This window comes from Uranotaenia lowii, chromosome 2, assembly GCF_029784155.1.
Source record: "Uranotaenia lowii strain MFRU-FL chromosome 2, ASM2978415v1, whole genome shotgun sequence".
Lineage (NCBI taxonomy): Eukaryota > Metazoa > Arthropoda > Insecta > Diptera > Culicidae > Uranotaenia > Uranotaenia lowii.
In genome coordinates, this window is record NC_073692.1 from 362,007,104 (window position 1) to 362,029,715 (window position 22,612).

The following is a 22,612-nucleotide window of genomic DNA, read 5'->3' on the forward strand; positions in this document are numbered from 1 at the left end:
TTTTTAATATCCCAAACCCTTTAAACCACTAATCCTTCCGAAGTTTCCTTCTTGTCAGCGCATCTCGCACCCCACCGATGTAGGTTTTGAAGTAGTCCCGCCAATCTAGGCGATCGATGTTGAAATCCAAAGCTTTCCGATCCCGGTCACTCATCTGTTCCCATACGCGGCGCATGTTATCATTACGAACGGTCCATCGATTAAGGCCGAAGTAACAGGCCGCCTCTTCTAGGGCCAGCACCCGCTTGGCTAGGGACAAGTTTCTAAAATAAAATGAGAATTATAAAATCTTTTGTCATGTGTCATTTAAAAGTTTTTTTCATATACCTTTGCTTTTTGCCGGTGAATCCACTTATCAAATCGGCTACCAGAGCTTGAAGCAGAAACAGCCAGACAAAAATTTGACGAAAGATGCTCGAGTTTGTGTTGATAATGGTGTATTGGCTGGAAGAAAAAATAAAATATTAATATTTGCACCACAATATGGGATATCAAGCGGTCAAAAATGGAAAAGTGATTGTCACCAATATTTATTTCTATGTCTTTTTTTATTGAAAGTAGACACTTTTAATATGAAAAGTACAAAATTTTGGAGCTGAAGGTGGCACTACGATTGAGATATTGATAAATAAAGATGAAAAGTGGCAGAAAAATGATTATTTTCCGGAAAAATTATATTGTCGCGTTTTTAGCGTTTGTTTATTTTTCGCGAATTAAATTTTTTATGTATTATAAAGACTGCGTTCGCGGATTTTTTTTTAACTTTTTAAATGTGGAAGAATTCGCGGGAATACGCGAAAATTAAGCTTTTTTGAAAAAAGTTGTAAATGGTTGAATCAACGGGGCGTAACACCTATCCGGACTAAACCAGGTCCAGAATATTTATTCAGGAAAGAACGGCATGAAATTCAACCAAGAAGTAAAGCTGGTACTCAGATAAGTAGACCGATTCTGTTTTCTTTGACAAACTAGCAGATTTGAATAGTATTTATTTGATTTAAACAAAATTTTAGCTCTGCTACCTACAAGTTAGGTTATCATACAGCATGATCGTATTTATTTCAATCTCGAATGCATGTTTTGGTGCGAAAATCTATTTTTCCAGCTTAACATGGTTTTGTAGTTGCATACCTTTTGGCAATTTATGCTTGTCCAAAAGGTTTTTAATAGCTGAATAAAATTTTTGAAGTTTAACTGAATATAATCATAACTTTCTTGGTATTATTTTTTATCTTCCAAACAATCATACATTCTAAATAAAGTGTTAACTATTTGTATAGAAGTTTTACCCTAAGTGGTTATATTTCGCTTGTTTAAATATTAAATTTTGTATTAAACCTTATACACTTTTAATGATCAAGTGAAAATTTTCTCAGGTTTACTTGTAATATAATTAAATCATTTTCATAGTATTTTTTTCTGTAGCAGTTTTTATAATGTTTATCAAAATAAAATTCTGATCAAATATCAATTTTTCTTTCAAAAAACACATTTCTATTTAACTTTTCTCTTGCTCCTTTAAACATGTTTTAAAATTGAATCATTTTTAACTTTTTGAATCTTTAAACATGTTTTTTTTAAGTGTTTATTTATTATTTCTTTTCAAGAGCCGTTTCGAGCATCAGTGATATGTTAGAGATTATAGTGAGGGAAATAGCTAGCTTCTAGGAAATTTGAATGGTTGCTATTCTAATTATTTTCTTATCTTAGTTTATGGCTTATCGGCAAATTGAAATTCTAGTTAGAGAGCAATTAAGACAGAAATGAATATTGATAGGTGGAAAGGTCAAAGCTAGAGCGCTTTGGGTAGAAGAAACGAATAGATGGTGAAAATGTGAGCTAAGGCATTGATTTATCGACTGCTTTAAACTACTTGTGTGATTCGTTGCCCCAGCATTGTTTGTAGTAATTTGAGAATTCATAATTCTGTTTAAATTTTCAAATTAAAAATACCTAGTACATATTATTAGTTTCCTTAGGAAATGTCTAGGAGCATAGGAGGTGTAGGTCAACCAAAGATCGCACCATTTTCCAAAATTGGCTCCTGATCTAAACCTCTCCCTTCCTAAAACAACCCATCCTGAGATACTTTAATATAGATTCGCAGACGTATAGACGGTTTCTATAGCTGGTGATACTGACTTATCATTGTTTCAGAGTTTATCAGAACAAGCTTTTGAAGAAAACAAGAATAACAGATTTATGGTTGACCCTAAAAAGTATTTTACTAACAATCCTTCCTTCACTCCACTTTGACTACTAGGACGTGGCCGGCGCCGTTATCGATCATTTTTTAAAGGGAGAGCATGAGTTTTATACATTGAGGATGAGTTGCTAATTCCAAGCCGCATTCTTTTGGCCCATGTACAAAATTGATGGCCTCGATCAATCACGGAGTAGCAACCATTGGCGATGTGGAACTCGTTCTACTTAGCCACGCCAGCGCTCAGAAATTCGTAATGCATTGATTTGATAATATTATATTTTTTAAAACCATGAGAAAATCGTGGTATTTTTGAAGAAATAATATTAATAATTTTATTTATTTACTAATAGTAAATAGTAAGTGATAACAAAATTTCAAAGTTTTTGAACGCGATACATTTTTATGTCCATATGTCCCGGCTGAAATCTTCATTTTATCTAAGTTTAGGTATGTGCTAACAAGTTTTGAAGAGTTAAGCTGCGGCCATCAGGAGTGAGGAGATTTGCTATCGGAGATTTTTTTGCAAGCGAAACACACCTGTGATACCACTATAAAAAACATAAAATGTCAACAATGATCTAAAACAAATAGTTTCGATGAAAACAAGCAAAAATAAGCATCAAATTCTTTTAAAAAAATTGAAAATATTTTTGTCTGCTTGCTTGTTTAGGGATCTCTCATAAAGGGCGTTCCATTAAGTCTAAACACGATTTAAAATAAACAGTATAAACACAATTCAGGAGCAAATACATTTCACTTTTATGTTCTAGATGAGCAACAACGGACCTGTTTGTGTGACCTGCGAAGCTTTTTTCAAATTGAATTTGTTTTTCGAATTTTTCCTTTGATAAATTGTTAGTTACATTTAAATACTTGTCAATACTAAAATGGAAATGATGAATATGTCGATGATTTGCATTTATCCCACAATCATTAAGATTGATGACATTTTTATAGAAATTTAACATTCATTATGTTATTTTGAAGGCAAAGTGCAATGCTATTGTCGAGAATATTGTATTGGAGATAATTTTTTTTCATTCCTTTTGTTTCGATTTTTCTTAAGGGCTTCCAACTACGAAATCAATCACTAATAGCAAGTCAGCAAAAGCTGAAAAAGGAGAACTACTGACGACCACATGATGTTTATTATTTTTTCTTACCTGGCAAACATGAAAGTTTAGGATAAAATACTCAAAAAGTATTAATACTTAGAAAAACAGCAATCCTGATTTAAAACTACATAAGATTTTTAAAAATTAGCGTAAGAAATCCTATCCAAGTATTTTATTTTTTCTTTAAAACATAATAAAAACTATTAAAACATGAAATAAAAATAAAATTATTTTCTTCTACTTTAGTTTTCAATCGGTTTTACAATTTCTGAATTTCGTATATCAGTTTTTGAATTCTACAGGTTATCAGTCTTGGATTTTGTATTTTTTAGTCCAATTTCCAATGGATTTCAGTTGATCCTCAGGTGTATCTTGTCCGGATATTCAGAATTGCAAGTGACATTTTTTTAAGAATACAAATGCGAGTTTCAATGATTCCATATCCTGCTGATACACAATATCACATAAGCCTTTCCCAAGGCTATAAAAATTCAATGAAGAAAATCTTTCTTAATCTGTTTGAAAAATTAACAATCATGAATATTAACTCTAACCAAGATTCTTTGATAAAATTTGATTATAAATCTGTAAAAATATTTGTTTTTCGAATTTTGGTAACTTTGCTCAACATCTTATGAGGAATGTCTTTATCGCCATTCGTAAGGAAAAATCAGGACTTCGAGGGCAAACATTAACTGTGGAAAAATTTCTTAAAAATGAGCAAACAAAAACAGAAATTATCATTAACTTACAACGTTAAAAAGACAGACCACAAAAACTTACTTTCATTTAGTGATGAACATAACTGAATAAACGATGCTGAAGGTTTTTTATGTTTTCTTTTTTTAATTTTTTTTCTAAAAAAAATTAGTTATAAAAACTTTACTCTCTTATGTTCTCAAAATCAGAAAATTGTTAAAGAGTATAATTTTATGTGCGGCTTGCCGAAAAAAAAAATTGTAATTAAAATTGGCTCGTTGTTCCAAAGGTTGCTCACCTCTGTTCTATAGAGTCTTTTTTTACAGTGAATCGATAAAAAAAAAACAAGATTCTAGACAATCGTTGGCCAGTGATCAATTTTCTATCGAAGACTGCTCATTAGCTTCAGCACAGACTGATTTGCGATGGTTTCGGGCATTTTTTCCAGTCTTTTGCGTAGTTTTCGAAAGAATCTGCTGGCATCACATGTTTTTTCAAAGACGATTTGGTAAGGCCCCAAAAAATTCCAATCGGTCTCGCCAGAGGATAATTTGGCGGATCTGAGCAGGCAACGGTTCATGCACTCTTGGACGTCAAAAGCTGTATTCATTGTGTCAGTAAGTAGTCACGAACCAATGTGGTACAATAGAAGGTGATGAACAAACACGCACACTATTACAGAACTCGTTATTCAAAAAGAAAAAAGGTAAACAAAGCCTACGTCATTTGCCAGGATGTTTATGTATCCTAGACGAGAATCGTAAACAGTAGTTGGCAATGATTTTTTCTCTATAGTTTTCGCTGTTGGTTGTTTGTTTGAAAATGCAACTGACGTCACGAATAGTCATGGTTACAATGTTTACAAAAAAAACTTTTACACATAGCACGGGATTTCCATCGCCACCTGAGATGTGTATACAGGTTGGTCACGAACGGCACGGAAAGCATGCCACACTCACATATGGCTTGCCAAACCATTGCCTTTTTACTGAATTTTAGGTAAAAATTCATGTCTCTGCCTCGTCAACGCTTTGGCCATCCCGAACAGTGTAGTACTGGTCACTCGGAAGCGTTTTGTAATCGAACTTGCAATAGGTTTCGTCATCGATGATAACGCACAGCGAATTTCCACACAGCAGTTGATCATATCATTAACGAGATCTTGGTTTGACGGAAGCAGCTTGTTTTTGACTCGCCGTCGACTTCTTCTGCTTCTTATATGTCTTTAAACCCAAACTTACTTTGATACGATGGACAGTGCAGAGAAAGGATACACGTTTTGGTCACATCCTGAACTGAGGCAGTTTTTTTGTGGCGTTTTTTCCGGTCCAAAGTTTTGTCCACTGAATCTGGTTTCCGCTCAGATTTTTTTTGTCCACGGAGCGGCTTTTCTCTCCAAACTTCCCAATAGAATTTTAGACCATTTTCACCAACTGACTCAGCGAAATGTTGGGGAGAGTACACCATTTGTGTACTACACGTCATTTTCACGCTTTTTCGGGGAAATGCTTCCCATTTTCACGAAAATTATGAAAACAAGTGCTCACGATACACAGAGTTGTAAGTTCATCTGTAAACAACAAAACCCAGCATTTTAACATCACTTTTTTTTTAATTCTTGTGGTCATGATCTCAAGAAGTGGAAGAAAAAAAATCATATGTGCAACATAGCATTTCTAACTTCATATTACTCAATCCCAAAATAATTTTTTTCGAGTACCTAACTGCCGTTCTAAGCTAAATTGTCCCATGTGGAAAAACGTGCAAACGAGATAAACGCGATTGAAATATCAGCTATATTTCCAATTTTTCTCTCAAAATAAAAAATCAACGACAGTTTTTTCGTAGTGAACAGTTCAAGTTAATCATTTTACAATGTTTTCTGCCAAAAAAAATTACATTTCCTACAAAAAAAACAGCAAATTATAGCCAAAAATGCTCCGTGTGACACTTTTGCGTAGAATCAGAACGCATTCCGATGCTGGTTCTACGAAAAACTGTCACACGGCTACAATTTTTCTATCATTTTAAAAGCTTGCGTAGTTTATTTTTTCCCAAAAACTCATGCCAAACCGTTATTTGAGAAATACATTCCTCTTTGTTAATTGAAATGTATAGTTGAGTATGGATCTTGTAAGTAGTGCCTACCGAAAAGTGTTTAGTGCAAATTTCTCTGAATAAAACACTCAAGTCTTCTCGCTCCTCCTCTGCCCTCTATTTTAGTGTTCTTTTCAGTGAATAACATTAAATTCAACAGTTTGAACTCATCTCAAGACAATTTTTGATAAAATTTGCATTTTTTATGGAATTTTCTCTAGTGTGACATTCTTGCGTAGAACTATCAACATAGAGACAACCACCTTGATGAAAATTTCGTATAAGTTCAGAACAAAGTATACTTGTTTGTGTTTTTATTCGAAAGTTAACACTAAAAGAGACCGTTTCCAGCAAAAAAGTGAAAATGACCCAAAAATCACATGGGACATTCTTGCTTAGAACGGCAGCTAAGGGACCCTAAAAATCAACAGGATTCTACAGTTTGAGTTCGAGTTCATTCGTCTTCGTTTGCCAAAAGTTCATCGAACAAAGAATGATTGTACAAATGTAAATTGTACAACCTGTCCAGTTCACAAAGTCTGGTGAAGTCGAGTACCCAAAATCCTCTTGTAAAACGGAAAACACATATCGAAGTGGCCAATGTTGATGTTGCTCATATATATATTCGGCGACAGCTCCTTAAGACTACTCAACCGTTCGTCACTAAGTGTTCTTGAAACAGAAGTGGGAAGTAAGTTTTGCTTAACGCTGTAAGTGGTATGCAGTAAATATACAACATACCTATCATATAACTTTAAGAATAAAGCTGTAGCCCACAAATAAACTACTAATAAAGATGATGTCATATGTTTATAATTTATAATTTTAACTGATTTCATACCATTTAAATACTACTTAAAAAAAGAATTGCTGAAATTTACATTCAAGATAGTTTTGATTCTATTGATGAAACTACAATTTAGAACGAGGTTTCCTAGTAATTTTACAAACTGATCGAAAGAAAATTTCCTCAGCTTTGTAAAGCGCAAAGTTTGCCCAAATATTTGATGTTCTATTCCGTTTCTGCTTGGTTTAAAGTTATTGCTTTTTTATATTTTTTTTAAATAATCGAAGCTAATTTTTCAACATCTTCATTAACTCTATCATGGCAAACCAGCTGAGATGTGAGGGGGTTGACCAGAGACAAAGCATGATGTTTACCAGTTTTTCAACCAAAACCTTCGGCGGAAATGGAAATTAAAATTTAAATTTAAAGATAAGTTTAAGGTAATTTTATAATATTATCTTATCAGTTTTCCCGGTCATAAATTCAAGGCATTCCTAACTCCGAATCATCGAAATTTAGCAAAATTTACAACCTTTATCATTGATTCATCAAACATTAAGGCTATCTCGATATTATATTATGGGTTTCTAAAAAAAAACATTCCTTACAAAATCGTTATGTGTATAACAAAGTTGGAGCGAATGAAACTATAATTCATTTAAAATATATTTTTGAAGGATGTTATAAAATAAACCTCAATCAACCTATTCAGTAATAAATAGATGCATCGTTGAGTGCAAATTTTTTTCTGAAAAATTGATCGCACAGATTCACAGATGTTTGTTGGTAATTACTTCATAGTTTTCAAAAGACGGGGTAGGTAATTATTCAAACTTGTTTCTATACATTGTATGAATTATTGACTAACCTTTTATGATTGAAATAACAATAACCATTAGAATTGTGAATATGAGATTAAAGATTCCCTTTTCTGAGGTTTAAACGAAAATATCCCATGACTATCAAATCAATGCTGAATTTTGAAAGGCCACAAATGTTTTTTTAGTCCGAGTTTTAATATGAAAGAGATTTTCTTTAGAATTCAAGAAAGATCTTTAATATTCAGGGCCGGATGTAGCCATTAAAGGGATCAAGGGAGGGGGGACAGGGCAATTTTCCGCGAAGCGCCTTATGATTTTTGTTCATATAATTCAGGCTCATTTGCCTTCAAATAACCATTATGCCTGTTATCTTCAAACAATAATTGTTAATACATGACGTGCAAACTCTTCATCAACATATCGAAAATGAAAACTATGATAAGAGATGTCAAATGCATGATAAAAATTAGGTAATAAAATAGTTTTCATTTAATAATTTATCGCTTGGTATGTGCTTAATGTTTCCCTCATGACAATAAGAAAATAACATTAAAATTTCCGATTAAGTATTCAAAATTTAAAAACAAATGGAATTTAAATTCTATGGAGATTTAAATTTAAAAGATTAATATTAAAAAGATTAAACCGGATTTTATTCAAAACCAAAATTCATTGTCTCAAATTGAAATTAAAACTTCAAATCAAGATTTGAGAAACAAATTACAAATGACATTGAAACAAAAAATTGAGAATCAAATTTCAATCAGAAAAAAGCAGAAATTACAAAATAATATTTCATATAAAAATGTCAATTTTAAAACACAAAAAAATTGTTTTCAAGTAACGTGTTGAAACTTTAAAAATGAAATGTGGATTACAATTTTAAGTCAAGACTTAGATTCTCATCAGATTGAAAAATTATTTGAATGCTAAGGTGTTTTCCGTCACGTTCTTAAGGGGAGGGGGGGGGGTCTAACACTTTCAAAAAATCGATTTTTTAATTTTTTTATTTTCTTATTGTAAAACATTTCAAGAATGTTGTTAGTGCAAAAAATTTGAATACATTTGTTTGAACGATAACTCTAGAAAAAAATCGTGAAAATGGTGTTTAGCCACTCTGTTAAAGGGAAACACATTTTGACCGCTTACGCAGTTTTTCAACTCGTTCTAGATAATTAGCACTGCCTTTTTATTAATTATTATTTGAATCATGGATAATAAACTACGAAGTTCTTTGGGAAAAATAGAATCTAGTTCCAAACTCCACAAAGCTAAGTAAATTTAATTAAATTGAATTAATCATTAAAATATCCAAAATAAGCTTTTTTGTAATTTCTTTATTTGAAACGGCTAATAGCTTAAGCTTTAAGGAGCCAAACTCGTTTTGTATGTTTACAATTCTTAGCTTAGGTCACTTTTTTTTTAAGAACACGAAATAGATAGGGAAATATGAAAATGAAAAGAATTATAGACGAAGATCAATACCTTTAAGGAAAAGGTATATTTCGAACATGTAATCAACGTCTATCGCAGCTAGTATATCTCTAAATACGATCTAGCGGCCAGGTTGACCTCGTATGACCAAACGATATGCTGGATTAGACTGAGTCGATTTGGGGCCTTTTTAGAATTTCTTAAACCGTGGGGTCTAAAAGCTTCGTTTTGGTTCAAAGTCATCCATGATTTTTTGTAGAATTTTTAAGTAAGTCAACATCAACATGGCAATGACAAACAATAAATTCAATTGACATCACTGCTGGTGCCTCACACTAAGCATGGCATGAAAAGTAGTCGTGTAATATCTTGCAAGGCCTCCAGCAGTGATGTCAATTGAATTTATTGTTTGTCATTTCTAAAAGACATGCCCCCATAAAACATGTAACAACTTTTTTGTGTAAAAAGATACGAAGTTACAGTCTTTGATAAAGATGTTCTGCGGAAAATTTCTCTTTAAAAACTTATAAAATGGCTCGAAAACTATAAGCAGGCTCGGTTCCACAGAAGATACAAAGATGTAGGGGAAAGTCGGGTAAAACGGACACCCTAAGGTAGAATCGCACTAGAAAATCAGATATTGCTCTTTTCATCGCAGCTTTCGTGCAGATGGGCTGTTTAGGTTGTTTGCTAACGCATTAACCGTTGAAATTAGTAAATTTCCTTCATCAAAACTGTTTTTATAGCTATTCAAAACATGCTTGCAAATTACACTTTGCAAAAATGGTCGGGTAAAACGAACACTGCAAAGAAAAGGTACATCTTGCCGCAAAAATTGCTGAAAAATTAGATATTTATGTGAGTTAAGCATTTGAAAACGTTTTTCAACCAAAATGGAACCAACAGGTCCGAGTCCAGAAGCGAAACAGTGTGGTTTCGGAATTTCATATTTTATAGGCGCTTTCTTCACCGGAGATCATGTTTTTACATTTTTTATGGCCTGTTTGAGATGGTGAGTGCTTTTTGACCGAGCCAAGGTCTTCTGAAGGCATATGGAGGAACAAACCGATGAAAAAATTAAATTACCTGGAGAAATTTATGTGTCCGTTTTACCCGACTTTGAGGTGTCCGTCTTACCCGCCTTTACTACTTTTTTTTCAAAACGTTTGTTGTTTAAGCCCTTGGACTGAAATTCGCAGATTTTCCTCCGAATGGTTAAAAAGAAGCCTAATAATCACTCTACCTTTGAAAACGGTTGAAATTTTCGAAAATTTTGCGAGTTATGAACTATTTTATGAGGAGAGAAAATTACATCAGATAATGGATCCTCAAAGTTTTTGTTTGTTTTGTTTACTATTGTGGGACCTTGCTTGCTATAAATAAACAAAGGGTCTCGAAAGTGTTGATACACTAAGACGAACATATTCTCATCATTAGATTTGTGCGAAACATTGTAATTTTCGAAATATTGAAAGTGTCCGTTTTACCCGCTGTGTCCGTTTTACCCGACTTTCCCCTAGATGTAGATTTTTTAGTACAAAATTTTCAATTTTCCCATACAAGCACAAAAGTTCAAATTTACTCATGCAAACGTTACTTAACAATTCTGCATAAAATCATGGATGAGTTTTGAACCAAAGCGAAGCTTTTTAGACCCCAGGGTTTGAAAATTTCGAAAATAACCCTAAATCGACGCAGTCTAATGCTGGATGTCGGGGTAACCATGGTCACAGCCGCCCAAATTACTGCCAGCAATATTTATACGATATAGTAGGGGAGATGGGGGCATAATGGCCACCTTAAGGAAAACGGTTATTTAACCATAGAAAATAGCTATAATATGGAGGTTACATTATTGTTTCGTGTTCAGACACTTGAAAAGCCTATTCCCTCACGGCCTGAAACGTGAAAAACTAGATGAAAACGTTAAAAAATGCATTTTAAAAAATTTTGCCAAAAGCTGAAAACCAGCCACTGTGGAGGCATAATGAGAACCCCCCCTGAGGCAGTATGAGCACCATTAATCAGAGCAAGATGTGCATTTTTGCCGGGGAATCTAGCAGCGAATTCAATTCGATGAAGTCAGGTGAGTCGTAGATTCATCAAACAAAGCAATAACAAAATAATCTAGGTCTGTTTGTAGAATACAAACAATTCACGCACGCTCATACATTTTAAGTGCTTTGTTCGGAGGATGATGCTACTAGCCGTATAATGTAACAATAAAAAAATCGATCATGAATTGTGAATTGAAAAAATTAACCTCGAACAGAAATCTAACTCTAGTCTTTTGATTACCTCTCCGACACCTTACCAATAGGCTAAATTGTCGGATGAAAACTAGTCAAGGTGTGGCGCTATAAATCAATTTTAATTCGCTGCTAGATTCTACGGCAGAAAATGCTCATTATGCCTCGACAATATGGTGCTCTATATGCCCCTAGTCAACAAATTTAAGTAAAAACGTGTTTTAAAATTAATAAAAGTGAAAAATCAAAAATTTTATGATGGTAAAAATTGAGAAACAATGTGTACATCATGTTGCAGTGCGTACATTATAGATCAAGGTTATTTTAAGATCATAAGAGCTTATTTCGTGGTGCTCAAAAATTATAATATTTTCGTAACTTGAGAACCAAGCTAGTTTTTTTTAAATATCTCTGTAAAGATGATAAGGAGATTCCTTTTTTTGTGAAAAATTAATACTATAGAAGTACGAAACAAATCCTCATGAAAATTTATTTAAGAAAATACGCACTTTCGTAGAAAAGCGTAGTTCTCATTATGCCTCGGGTGCTCGTTATGCCCTCATCTCCCCTTCCGCATTCAAAGAATACCCGATCAGGAGAGCATATCAGAATAATAACTCAAACATATCTCACCAAGATATTCACATCTGATTCAGTTATAATTAAGTGCTCCATATTTTCGATTTGAAGTTTCTCCAATCCGAATTATATCTTATTCTGATTGACAGACTTGAATGGGGTTGAGCTCATTTTCAATTATGAAGATTTTTTTTCGGATTGTCCTAAAATAAAATGATTATATCTTATTTTGATATACGTACAACTTTTTCTGAAACACGGACATCGAAGTCAACGGCCCAAACCGTACATTAATGAGTTTTGCTCAACAGATCCATAAAATTGAATCCAATTTTATGGAATCCGGAAAATGGGGCATGGTTTTAGCAATTAATGTGGTTTATTGACATCCCACTAGAAAATTTTCTCGTAGCACTCATATCTTGATAAGTTATAATTTTGATAGGTTTTGTTCTACCCAATATCAAACTATGCTATCTGAACGAGATATAATCTTGAAAGGAGCATATCTAAAATTGATATAATTTAGCTATGACCGCATAGATTTTTTGATATAATTTGAGATATTTTAACATCCTACGAGTACTGAAAAATAACTCATTTAGATAGGAAAAAATATGTATCAAAATATCTCATCTTGATATAATTTTGTTTTCCCCTCCTGATCGGGTAATGATTTCATCTTTTAAACATTCCCCATCGATTCCACTATGCTACAAAACCTATGTTTCGTTGCGTTGTTTAATTATTGGCGAAATAATATTTTTCTCATTCGTTTTCGCGTGAAGTGTAAATAAGCCTTTAATTGGAACTTCTTTTTTTCGATACGTACATCAATTCAACTAATATACAGAATACTCAGAGACCTACCCCAAAAATCTTCCAACTCGGGTGTCCAAACCCGAGGCAGCCAATTTGCTGTATTCTTCCCACAGCACGTTGTTCCTATCCGTAGCATAATTGTAAACCGGAACACTCCGACTTTGTCCCGGCAATTCAGTTTCCTTTCGAATTTCAGCTCCCACCGCTATCATGGCCGCCACACAAAAATCCACCGGAACCGAGTGGCTTGGATTGCCAGGCAAGCTTCGAGCACAGTAGAACTTTTTGCGCAAGATGGGAATACACATCCCTGCCACTCCATTGAAGTTATCAATCCATCCCGGAATCGGTTCTCGATATGCGGAAAGAACCACTGGTGGCCGAAATATGGCCACCGGAAGCTCGTTGTACTTTTTCTGTATCATAATTTCGGCACACTTTTTACTGAATGTGTAACTGTTGGGCATCTTCCGGAGGATCATCGGAGTCAGTTGATCTTTTTCACTGTCGTTGAGTTGTTCAAAGATATTCAGAATATTTTCATATCCACCAAATGGAATATCCTGATGTATCACTTCCTCAATACAGGGTCGATCACAATTTGAGTAGAACGTTGAAACGTGAACTATCGATTTGAGGTTAGGCATTTGCGATGCCAGCTCGAACAACGTTCGAGAACAGATCACGTTTGTGAACAGGGCGGACTCAATTTGTTCGTTAAACTTCACCGAAGCCAACACATTAAACACAATATTAACTTCCGGAAGCAACAACTGTTGATCCTTTTCACTAACAGGTTGATCCTGATCGAAATCTGTGTCGATTGGAATCACTTTTGAAAACAAAGCACAAATATTGCGATGATTTTGTTTAACACTGTTAAATATTGGTTCCTGGAAAATTTTTCGCATCCGGTCTTCCACGCTGTCGTTCCCTTTCTTCCGCATCAGAAGGTAAATCTTTCTCACCTCAAAACATCTCAGTAATTTTTCGATCAACACTTTTCCGATAAACCCACTTCCACCGGTAATCAGGACCACTGAATTTCGATAAAAATCAGAAACGTCCGAGCGCCCTTCTAGGGAATTTATCGGTAATGTCCTGAAGTCACCCATTTTGATTAAACTACTTCTTTCCTCCAGAATTTGATCAACAATTCTCGTTAGCTCCGATCATGGTTCGACCGTTCGGGGCCGCGATCACGTCCGTTCTGACGGCGAAGCTCGAAATTACTTCCTACCAAATCTGATCTATCGATATGCAAGTAGGTAATACCCGAAAAATTGATAGTGGTTCTTCGATGGTGGCAAAAAATCCTTCTCTCAATTGCCCTCTCGTCACGGTTCAGTAATAAAAAAGGTCTACCACTAGTGTGACGGTTAATGTGAAGACCATTCACGTGCGGGAGCGACAAATTTTCATGCGTATAGTTAAAATCATCTCATTCTGTTTGAACATTTCCTTATTAGGTAAACTAGCAGATCCGGTAAACTTTGTCTTACCATTTTGGACTTGTCGTCCATTTCCCATTTTTTCTTCGCTGATCAACTATGGAAAAGCAAAAAATGTTGAATTGTCAATCGTCTCGCTAGTATTTTCCCACATTTCCCTCATTATCGTTTACTTGAAATGTCCCGTTTTTCTATCGGAGTATAACCTAAGAATTTTTACTCAATTCTACGTGTCTTTTTTTAAACTAATTAAAAAATTACCCTCAATAATTTTTTTGAATTTACATTTATTTGTTAAGGATATATGGGCTGAGCCCGTCATCCGAACTACTTAAAATTATCTTACATAGAGTTGATTTTTTAAATATAACACATAGAGCTTCTTGATTGTCGGGATGCTTAAATTGAGATCTATTTCACTGTTTATATTATTCACCTCCCTCATAAAACGGAAAGCTGGTTCGTTGCGGCTGTATTTCGTCCTGCGATGGTCAAGCACATAACGCCTGCGTCGCCTTAATGTCAAAGTGCTTGTGTTCGCTGTCAAGCGGGAATATAAAAACGTTGAGTCCACCATGCCTCTATCTACCATAAGAAAAAAGGTTAAATCATTTATGCGGTGCCGACATTCTAACAGGTCCAAATCTAGCAGGTAACATAAATGTTCATATTCCGGTAAACTCTCTCCACAGGCAAGATTCCTCACTGCAAATTTGACGAAACGCTTCTGAACAGCTTCCATTCGGTTTATGTGTGTTTGGTACATGGACCTCCAAACAGTACTTGCGAAATCGAACCTCGATCGCACTAAGCTAACGTATAAGCTTTTGATGGTGTATGGGTCCTTCAATTCTCCAGCGAAACGTCTCACGACTCCGAACAAAGCAAGCCCGTCTGCTACTACACTGCTGATGTGATCCCTGAAACTCAATCCAGAATCCAATTTGATGCCTAAATCCTTAATACAGGTAACTCTTGCAATACTTTCGCCACTTATGTAGGTAATACGTAAACTGGATCGGTGTACTGCTTCGTGTAAAAGATATTGCTGCGCATTTTGAATTGTTTACTTTCAGCTTGGTTCTGATTATAAACTCAGATTATAAAACAGAGAATTCAAATCATTCTGAAGTTTTCTACAATCTTCTATCCTTTTTAATGGCAAAAATAGATTCACATCATCTGCCTTAAATCAATACGAAAGCATCCGAAAGGGGGTCCTGCAAATTATTCATTAGAAGAATGAAAAGCAAAGGTCCCAAGTGACTGCCTTGAGGCACTCCGGAAGACGTTTCAAAGGGTGCCGAACACACAGAATTTACAGACACGTACTGTTGTCTATTCATCAAATAAGACTCGTTCCAAGGTAGGATGTTACCTCCAATACCAATCGCGCTGATGCATCCAAAATTTCGTTGATTCCTGCTACATCAAAGGCCTTCGACATGTCGGTGTAGATGCAGTCCACTTGGAATCCCTTGACCATCCAATCTAATACGCGAGTGGTGAACTCGCAAAGATTTGTGATCTCCGATCTTTTTTGAAGAATCCGTGCTGATGGGGCGAAATTCTATTCTCTACCGCTGGATATAGCCGATGATAAACCAACTTCTCAAAAAATTTTGGCAAAGTAGATAATATTGCTACACCCCTGTACATGGCCGTAGGAACGGGGGGTGTTTGGGGGGTTAAACCCCCCCATGAAGGTCCAAAAAATGTCAAGCAAAATGTTCTTCTCTAAACTCAAAATTTTAAATTAATAATAAAATTTTGATGAACGACTAAAGTTAAGCAAGAGTAGCAATCTCAGAACTGAGACCAAAATCTCGAAATCTTACCTCAGATTCAAAATTATATTATAGATTTTAAAAAAAATTCTCACTTGTTGTAAGAAACTTAAAGACTGTACTAGAAAAACGCTATCAAAAATTATTCACAAAAAACACTGGTACACGAATTTTGGGTACAGTCCTTAGTCTCCAATATCGAATTTTCAATAAGACTCACTAAGGTTGCCTGATTGCCCGGATTTCGCCCGAATGTTTTTACTTATTTGCAAAATCAAAGCAAAATTTAAATTGCGTGATCATAATTTTGTATTTTGCGTTCAAAACCATTTTTTTTGTAACAAAGTTTATCTAAATAAACTGGTTTCGATGAAAACAAACTACTTTTCGAGTTTTTCTCTTTGATTTTAATTGGAGAATTCCAAAATTTGCCAGGATATTGCCCAGATTTTTGGTATGAAACTTTGAAATCGAATGCCCGGATCTTGCAAGGTTTTTAGATAAAAGAAAGTCTAGATTTTCCCTGGCCGGATAGGTGCTGAAAAATATCTGGTGAGCTTAGGTTTGTATAATTTCCGATTTTTTGGTTTTTTTTTTTCTCTAAATTTGTTGCCTGTGACCGAATTGAAGAATTTGTACCCAGTTAATAATTCTAGATTTTCAGTTTGGTTCATCATTGGGACAATAATCTTGGTTTTGCTTTTAAAACTAAAATTAGATTCATTTTACATGTTCGAAACTCATCATTCTGGAATATTAAAAAAATATTTTAAATACCAAACCATTTTTAGAATTCGGATTTGAAATTTTTACTCTTAATTCTTAAGTTCCAAAATGGTGATCCAGTAGAAAAATATCAGAGTTTCATCATTCCGAATTTTTAGTCCGATTCAATATTGAATTACGAATAAATAATTGAAGTAAAAATTCATATAGAAAATCAAAGAATCAAAATTCGAAAAAGAGATTTCTGGATAGGAATTCCGTCTGTTCTATTCATATTTATTGGGAATTTTTCGAAGAACTTTATATTCAGAAATCTATTTTATAGGATAGGAATTCGAAAATTGTATTAAGGTTTAAAATGCACAATTCAGATTCAGAATAAAAATTCGAAGTTGCTCAGAACAAAACACAAAACAGATAAAAACCACTGTTATAAAATAAAACTTTACTCATTTTCGAAATTGCGTATCTTAAAAATCTTAGTATCAATTTTTCACAGCATTTCAATCATGAAATAAATTATTAATGATAATTCATTGTTGATAAGTTAACTTGTAATTCATCTTCGGGTTCAGGAAACATATTTTATTGGATTGTTGATTAACATTATTTGTATTGTAGCACCTTAAAAAATAAAACTCAAATCTGAATGTATCGAGATTTAAAGAATTAAATATAAATCTGACTTGAACTCCGAACAAATTTTTTTATTCAAATTAAGCCTTCGTGATCTCTCATTCATTTCTTAAGGCTTCAAAAAACCTAACACTTTTGGGACTTATTTTCGAAAGTAATAATTTGAAATGAATAACTTTTAATATAAAAGAACTTAAACCCGAATAATGAGATACTCTTAGTATCACTTTTTTTGAAATATTTTTTATGTATGCATTTTTCAAGCAAAAATGTTCTAGGAATAATTTTGTCACCAAAACCCCCCCTATGAGGCAGTTCTTCCTACGGCCCTGCCCCTGTAGTTTTTATTTCTGGATCCCTTTTTGTGGATGGGAGTAACTCGCGACAATTTCCAAACAAACGGGAATAATCCCGAGTGTAACGATGAATTGAACAGAAGAGCCAAAGGACGTGCCAACTCATTGCAGAAAGCCTTTAAAAATCTGTTTGGTATTCCGTCAGGACCAGATGATTTACCTGCATCTAGCCTTTTCAAACCTGCCTCTATTTCCTCTAAGGTCAAACAAATATCGTGTATGACAGGATCGATGGGCATCATTATTCGACCGGAAGCTTCCGTTGTTTGATAGTTCGTTTTGAAAAACTCAGCAAAAAGCTGCGCTGTACTTTGTGAGTCCGTCGACATATTGTTTTGATACTTCACGTTCGTAAATTTTCTTTTACTCTTCTTTTTCGAGTTGACAAATTTCGAAAATTGTTTTGGGTTGGACTTAATTTCCCGTTCGACTCTCGCAATGTAAGCCGAGTCAGCCTCTCGGTGGGCCTCTTTGAAGAGGGCGAAGATCACTTTATAATTTTCTTGATCATCCAGTAAATGGCTTCTCTTCTCTTACATGCATCTTACGAGAATTCTTTATTATTAACTTCTCTTAAATTCGGGGTTTTTAGATTATCGCCGTGATAGATTTCAAATGAATTAACCGAATTATCGGCGAAATGAGGAAAGATTGAAACTTTTTTTACCGGTTGTCCATACGTTTGAAGCTATAACTATAGCATTTTTTCCTCTTCAGTGGACACTAAATGTCAGTTTTTATTAACAACTAGCTGTTTCGCTTTCAACTTGGAATATGTCATGAACAGTTTGTATGAAAGTCAATTGCCAAGCTTTTTCCAGATGCACTTCTGAATTCATTGTTAAGTAATAATTGCAAAAATATTGGAAAACCACTTTCTCTTTCGTCTGCTACTAAATTTGAAATCAGTAATCAATTGACCGTACCAAAAAAACCACGTGTATAAATTTCGACTGAATCATTGCATAACACCTTAATTATTTACAAAAAGCCAAACCCCTTTCGGGGGCTCTTATATAATCTTAGATATCTGAAATCGATTGCCCTTCCCTCAAAACTCCCGTGTGCAAATTTTCAAAGCAATCCATTGCAAAATAACGTCAATATTGCTAAAAACAGTGAAAAATTAATTTATATGGACGACCTCTTTCGTCGAAACCTGGCCAAACATTTGCCATCTGCAATCGATTGCCCGTCCCTGAAAACTACCGTGTGCAAATTTTCATCTTAATCCGATGTAGAATAACGACGATAATGCAAAAATTTTGAAAGGTTTATATGGACGACCCCTTTTGCCAGCCCCTTACACTGAATTTAATACCTGAAATCCATTGCTCATCTCTCAAAACTCTTGTGTACTAATTTTCGTCTGAATCCGATGTATAATAACGACAATATCGCATCAACAGTGAATAGTAAATTTGGACGACTCCTTTGGCCGACCCCTGATTTTAGTTTGGATAAGTGAAATCAGTTGTTTGTCCCCAATAACTCTTATGTGCAAATTTTCATCCCAATCTGATGTATAAAAACGTCAATATCACTAAAATACTGAAAATTTAATATAAACGACCCCTTTTGCCGGCCTCTTACACAACATTTGATACCTCAAATCGAATGCACGTCACTCAAAACTATCATGTACCAATTTTCATATGAATACGATGTATAATAACGTCAATATCGCAAAAACAGCGAACAGTTAATATGGACGACCCCTTTGGCTGACCCCTTACACAAAATTTAACACCTGAAATCGATTTCTCGACTTTCAAAACACTCATGTGCAAATTTTCAACACGATCCGACAAAAAGTAACGTCAATATCGCGAAAACAATATTTGTCTTCTATGGACGACCCCCTTCAGAAGGGGTCATCCGAAAATCTAAAAACAATTTTCGTCCTTCCTGGTCCTAATGAGTATCCATGCCAAATTTCAGACCTCTAGCTCTTAAGACGGCTGAGTCTATAGAGGACAAACAAACAAACAAACAAATCCACAGAAATTGCTTTTTATATATATAGATGAAGTTGCGTCATGTCGGATTTTGGAAACCGTCCATATACATATGGTAGTTCAGCCCAAAAAACTGACCTGTGCAAAATTTCAACTCAATCGGACTTTTCAAGGGTATCTCAAAGCGCTCAAAATTTCGGTTTTTTTTATCCTCAAAAACCACCAAAGGGGGAACCGAAGGAAAATCGAAATTTTAATTTAGATTCCAAATAACATAGAAATGCATCAAGATCTGGTGTTATCTGAAAAAAAAATTTTGAAACTGGATTTTTCCTGATAGAAAAAAAAAGATTAATATTACAAAAAAAAGGCTAAATAAAGTGTCCATTTCAAAAATCAATATAATTTCGATAAGTTTCCATCGCGAGCAGAGGTGCCAGGTCGTTTTGTCAAAAATCAGGACACCGCGAAGAAAAAAATCAGGATTTTTCAGGACATCACTAAATTGGTAAAAATAACATGCTGTTCTGCTTAAATTTCATACCTAGAGGCGAAATATAGTGGCTGAAGACGGCTCGAGTTATCCAACTGAAGCGAGGAAAAACCTTGGCTGGCCTGCAGTTAATATCGAAAAACACCATTTAAATATCATTTGAACCGAATATTATCATTGGTTAAACTGGTTATACTATTTTATTAAAGATTTGGTTAATGTTCTCATCATTTAACAATAGAATTAGTTTTAAATTAGATTTTTTTTTGAAAATCAGGACAAATCAGGACATTTTAAAGACCAACGTCTATGTCAATAACGGTCAAAAGCACCAGAAAGTGGCCAAGCACTACGAAATCAGCAAGACAGCGGTATCAAAAATCATGAAGAAGATGAAAACATTTGGATCGGTGGTGGATCGCTCGGGAAGAGGACGGAAGCCCAAGGCAGATACCAGAACGGACAAGAAAATCATTCTTGAGGTAAAGAAAAACCCAAAAATTACGCCCGGCAGATACAGGAAGAGATCCAACTTTCATAATCGCGTCGTACTGTCCGTCGCCGCATCAATGCGATGCAGTACCATAGCAAGATCGAAGTGAGAAGGCCTTTTATTCAGCCAGGGGAACAAGGCTAAGCGGCTCAAGTTCGTCAAGGAACACGCCGATAAACCGCTCGAATACTGGAAAACAGTGTTGTGGACCGACGAACCGGAAGAAGCGGCATCGTGTTTGGCGCAAGTCTGGTGAGGAGCTCCAAGACCGCCATATCCAAGGAACAGTCAAGCACGGAGGAGGTAACGTGATGGTGTGGGGGTGCTTTTCTTGGGGTGGGATGGGCAGTTTGGTAAAAATTGACGGAATCATGACAGCTGAGTCATATTGCAAAATCCTGCGGGGAAACCTCGAGGTATCCCTCATCAAAACGGGCCTCGAAGAGCACTCCATTTGCAGTACCAATCTCGATGGTGGTACTCCATGAAGCATCCGTGACCAGTCAAGAACTGTTTCATGCAGAAACTCACCTCTTTATGTCTCCGGTCCATCCAGGATCCGACGTTAGGGATCAAGCGATGGGCCACTGGCCACGTTCCAAGTTGTCCCACTGGTGCTACCAGTTGGACATCGAGGCCTCCCTGGCATGTTTCCGCACATTGGGCATGTGCCTGTGCTCGTAGCAGAAGATATCTTACTCTAGCAAGACCGAGATGGGCATGACCCCCGCCACAACATCAGCAGCTATCGAGGACACCGTTCAATATGCGCTGATTACTCGCAGGTTCATCAGCCGCTGCACACTGTAAAGCTGTTGCAGGTTACACTACCTGCTAAAGGCTGCCTACCAGGCTGCCGCTCCGTACCGCAAAATGGACGAGGTCAAGCTCGCCAGGACCCTCCTTCTGCTGCAGCGGATCGCCAAGTTATTCGATATGGCCCGTGAGAGGGCTGCTGTCGACATGGCCGCTCTTTTACAGGCGTAGTCGACGTGGGCCGGAAAGCTCAGCCGGTCGTCGATCATCACCCCCAGGTACTTGATCGCACGCATGGATTCGATTGCGCACGGTCCAGCTGCAATCGTCCCTGATTGTGCTGAAATAAGGTTGGAAATAAGGAGCTCTTGGAGCGCATCCAACTTTCCACCTTCTCAAAAGCTACTGTGGCAAGTAGCTGGACCTCTCCGGTTAATGGGCCCGATGCCAGGAGAACCATGTCGTCGGCGAATCCTACAATTCTCACTCCCGTGGGGAGACGCATTCTCGGCAGTTCGTCGTAGACAATGTTCCCCAATACCGGGCCAAGTTCGATTCTTGTGGAACCCCTTCCGAGACACTCACTGTTTCCAATCCCTCGCTCGTCATATACTGTAGTTGGCGTTTACGGAAGTAACACTCCACCATTCTACAGATATATGCCGGAATCCTCATATGAATGAGCGACGACGCAATTGCTGCCCAACTGACGATGTTAAAGGCGTTCTTCACGTCAAGGGTCTCATCTGCACAGACCTTTACAAGATACTTTAGACAGATTGTCAACCTGGTCAACCAGCCTGCTCTGGGCTGGTAGTTCCTCCTCCTCATGGTCAAGTGCGGAAACGTATCTGCAAATTCAGCGATTGCAGATGTACGGCTAAGAGAACTATCACAAATCCCACTAGAGGCCGTTGACGGATTTGCCAAATCCGCTCGGAAGAAGTGGTGTACCCGGGTATTTAGGTACTAGTACTCGGGTGTGAGGGTGAGGGTCCAACACGCGTCCGGGGGGTCATGTCACTGTGAATGTCACCGGGGGGAGTGCGATCGCCAACTTATTTTGCGTTTCGGAGGGCTAAGACCCGACTCGCAAAATGAGTGGATGCGCAAAAGAGGTGTCAGACGAGGAGGCACAGTATTGTGT

At 36.0% G+C, this 22,612-nt stretch overlaps 1 protein-coding gene across 1 annotated transcript; it reads right to left on the reverse strand.

The window, feature by feature from the left end:
• Positions 1-18: 18 nt before the first annotated feature.
• LOC129743113 (putative fatty acyl-CoA reductase CG5065) lies at positions 19-13,924 on the reverse strand. Its single transcript, XM_055735075.1, has 3 exons — positions 12,858-13,924; positions 328-444; positions 19-263 (listed from the first exon to the last, which is right to left on the reverse strand). The coding sequence occupies exons 1-3, from the start codon at positions 13,922-13,924 to the stop codon at positions 29-31; spliced, it is 1,419 nt and encodes a 472-aa protein (XP_055591050.1). The 3' UTR covers positions 19-28.
• Between the last annotated feature and the right edge of the window lie 8,688 nt (positions 13,925-22,612).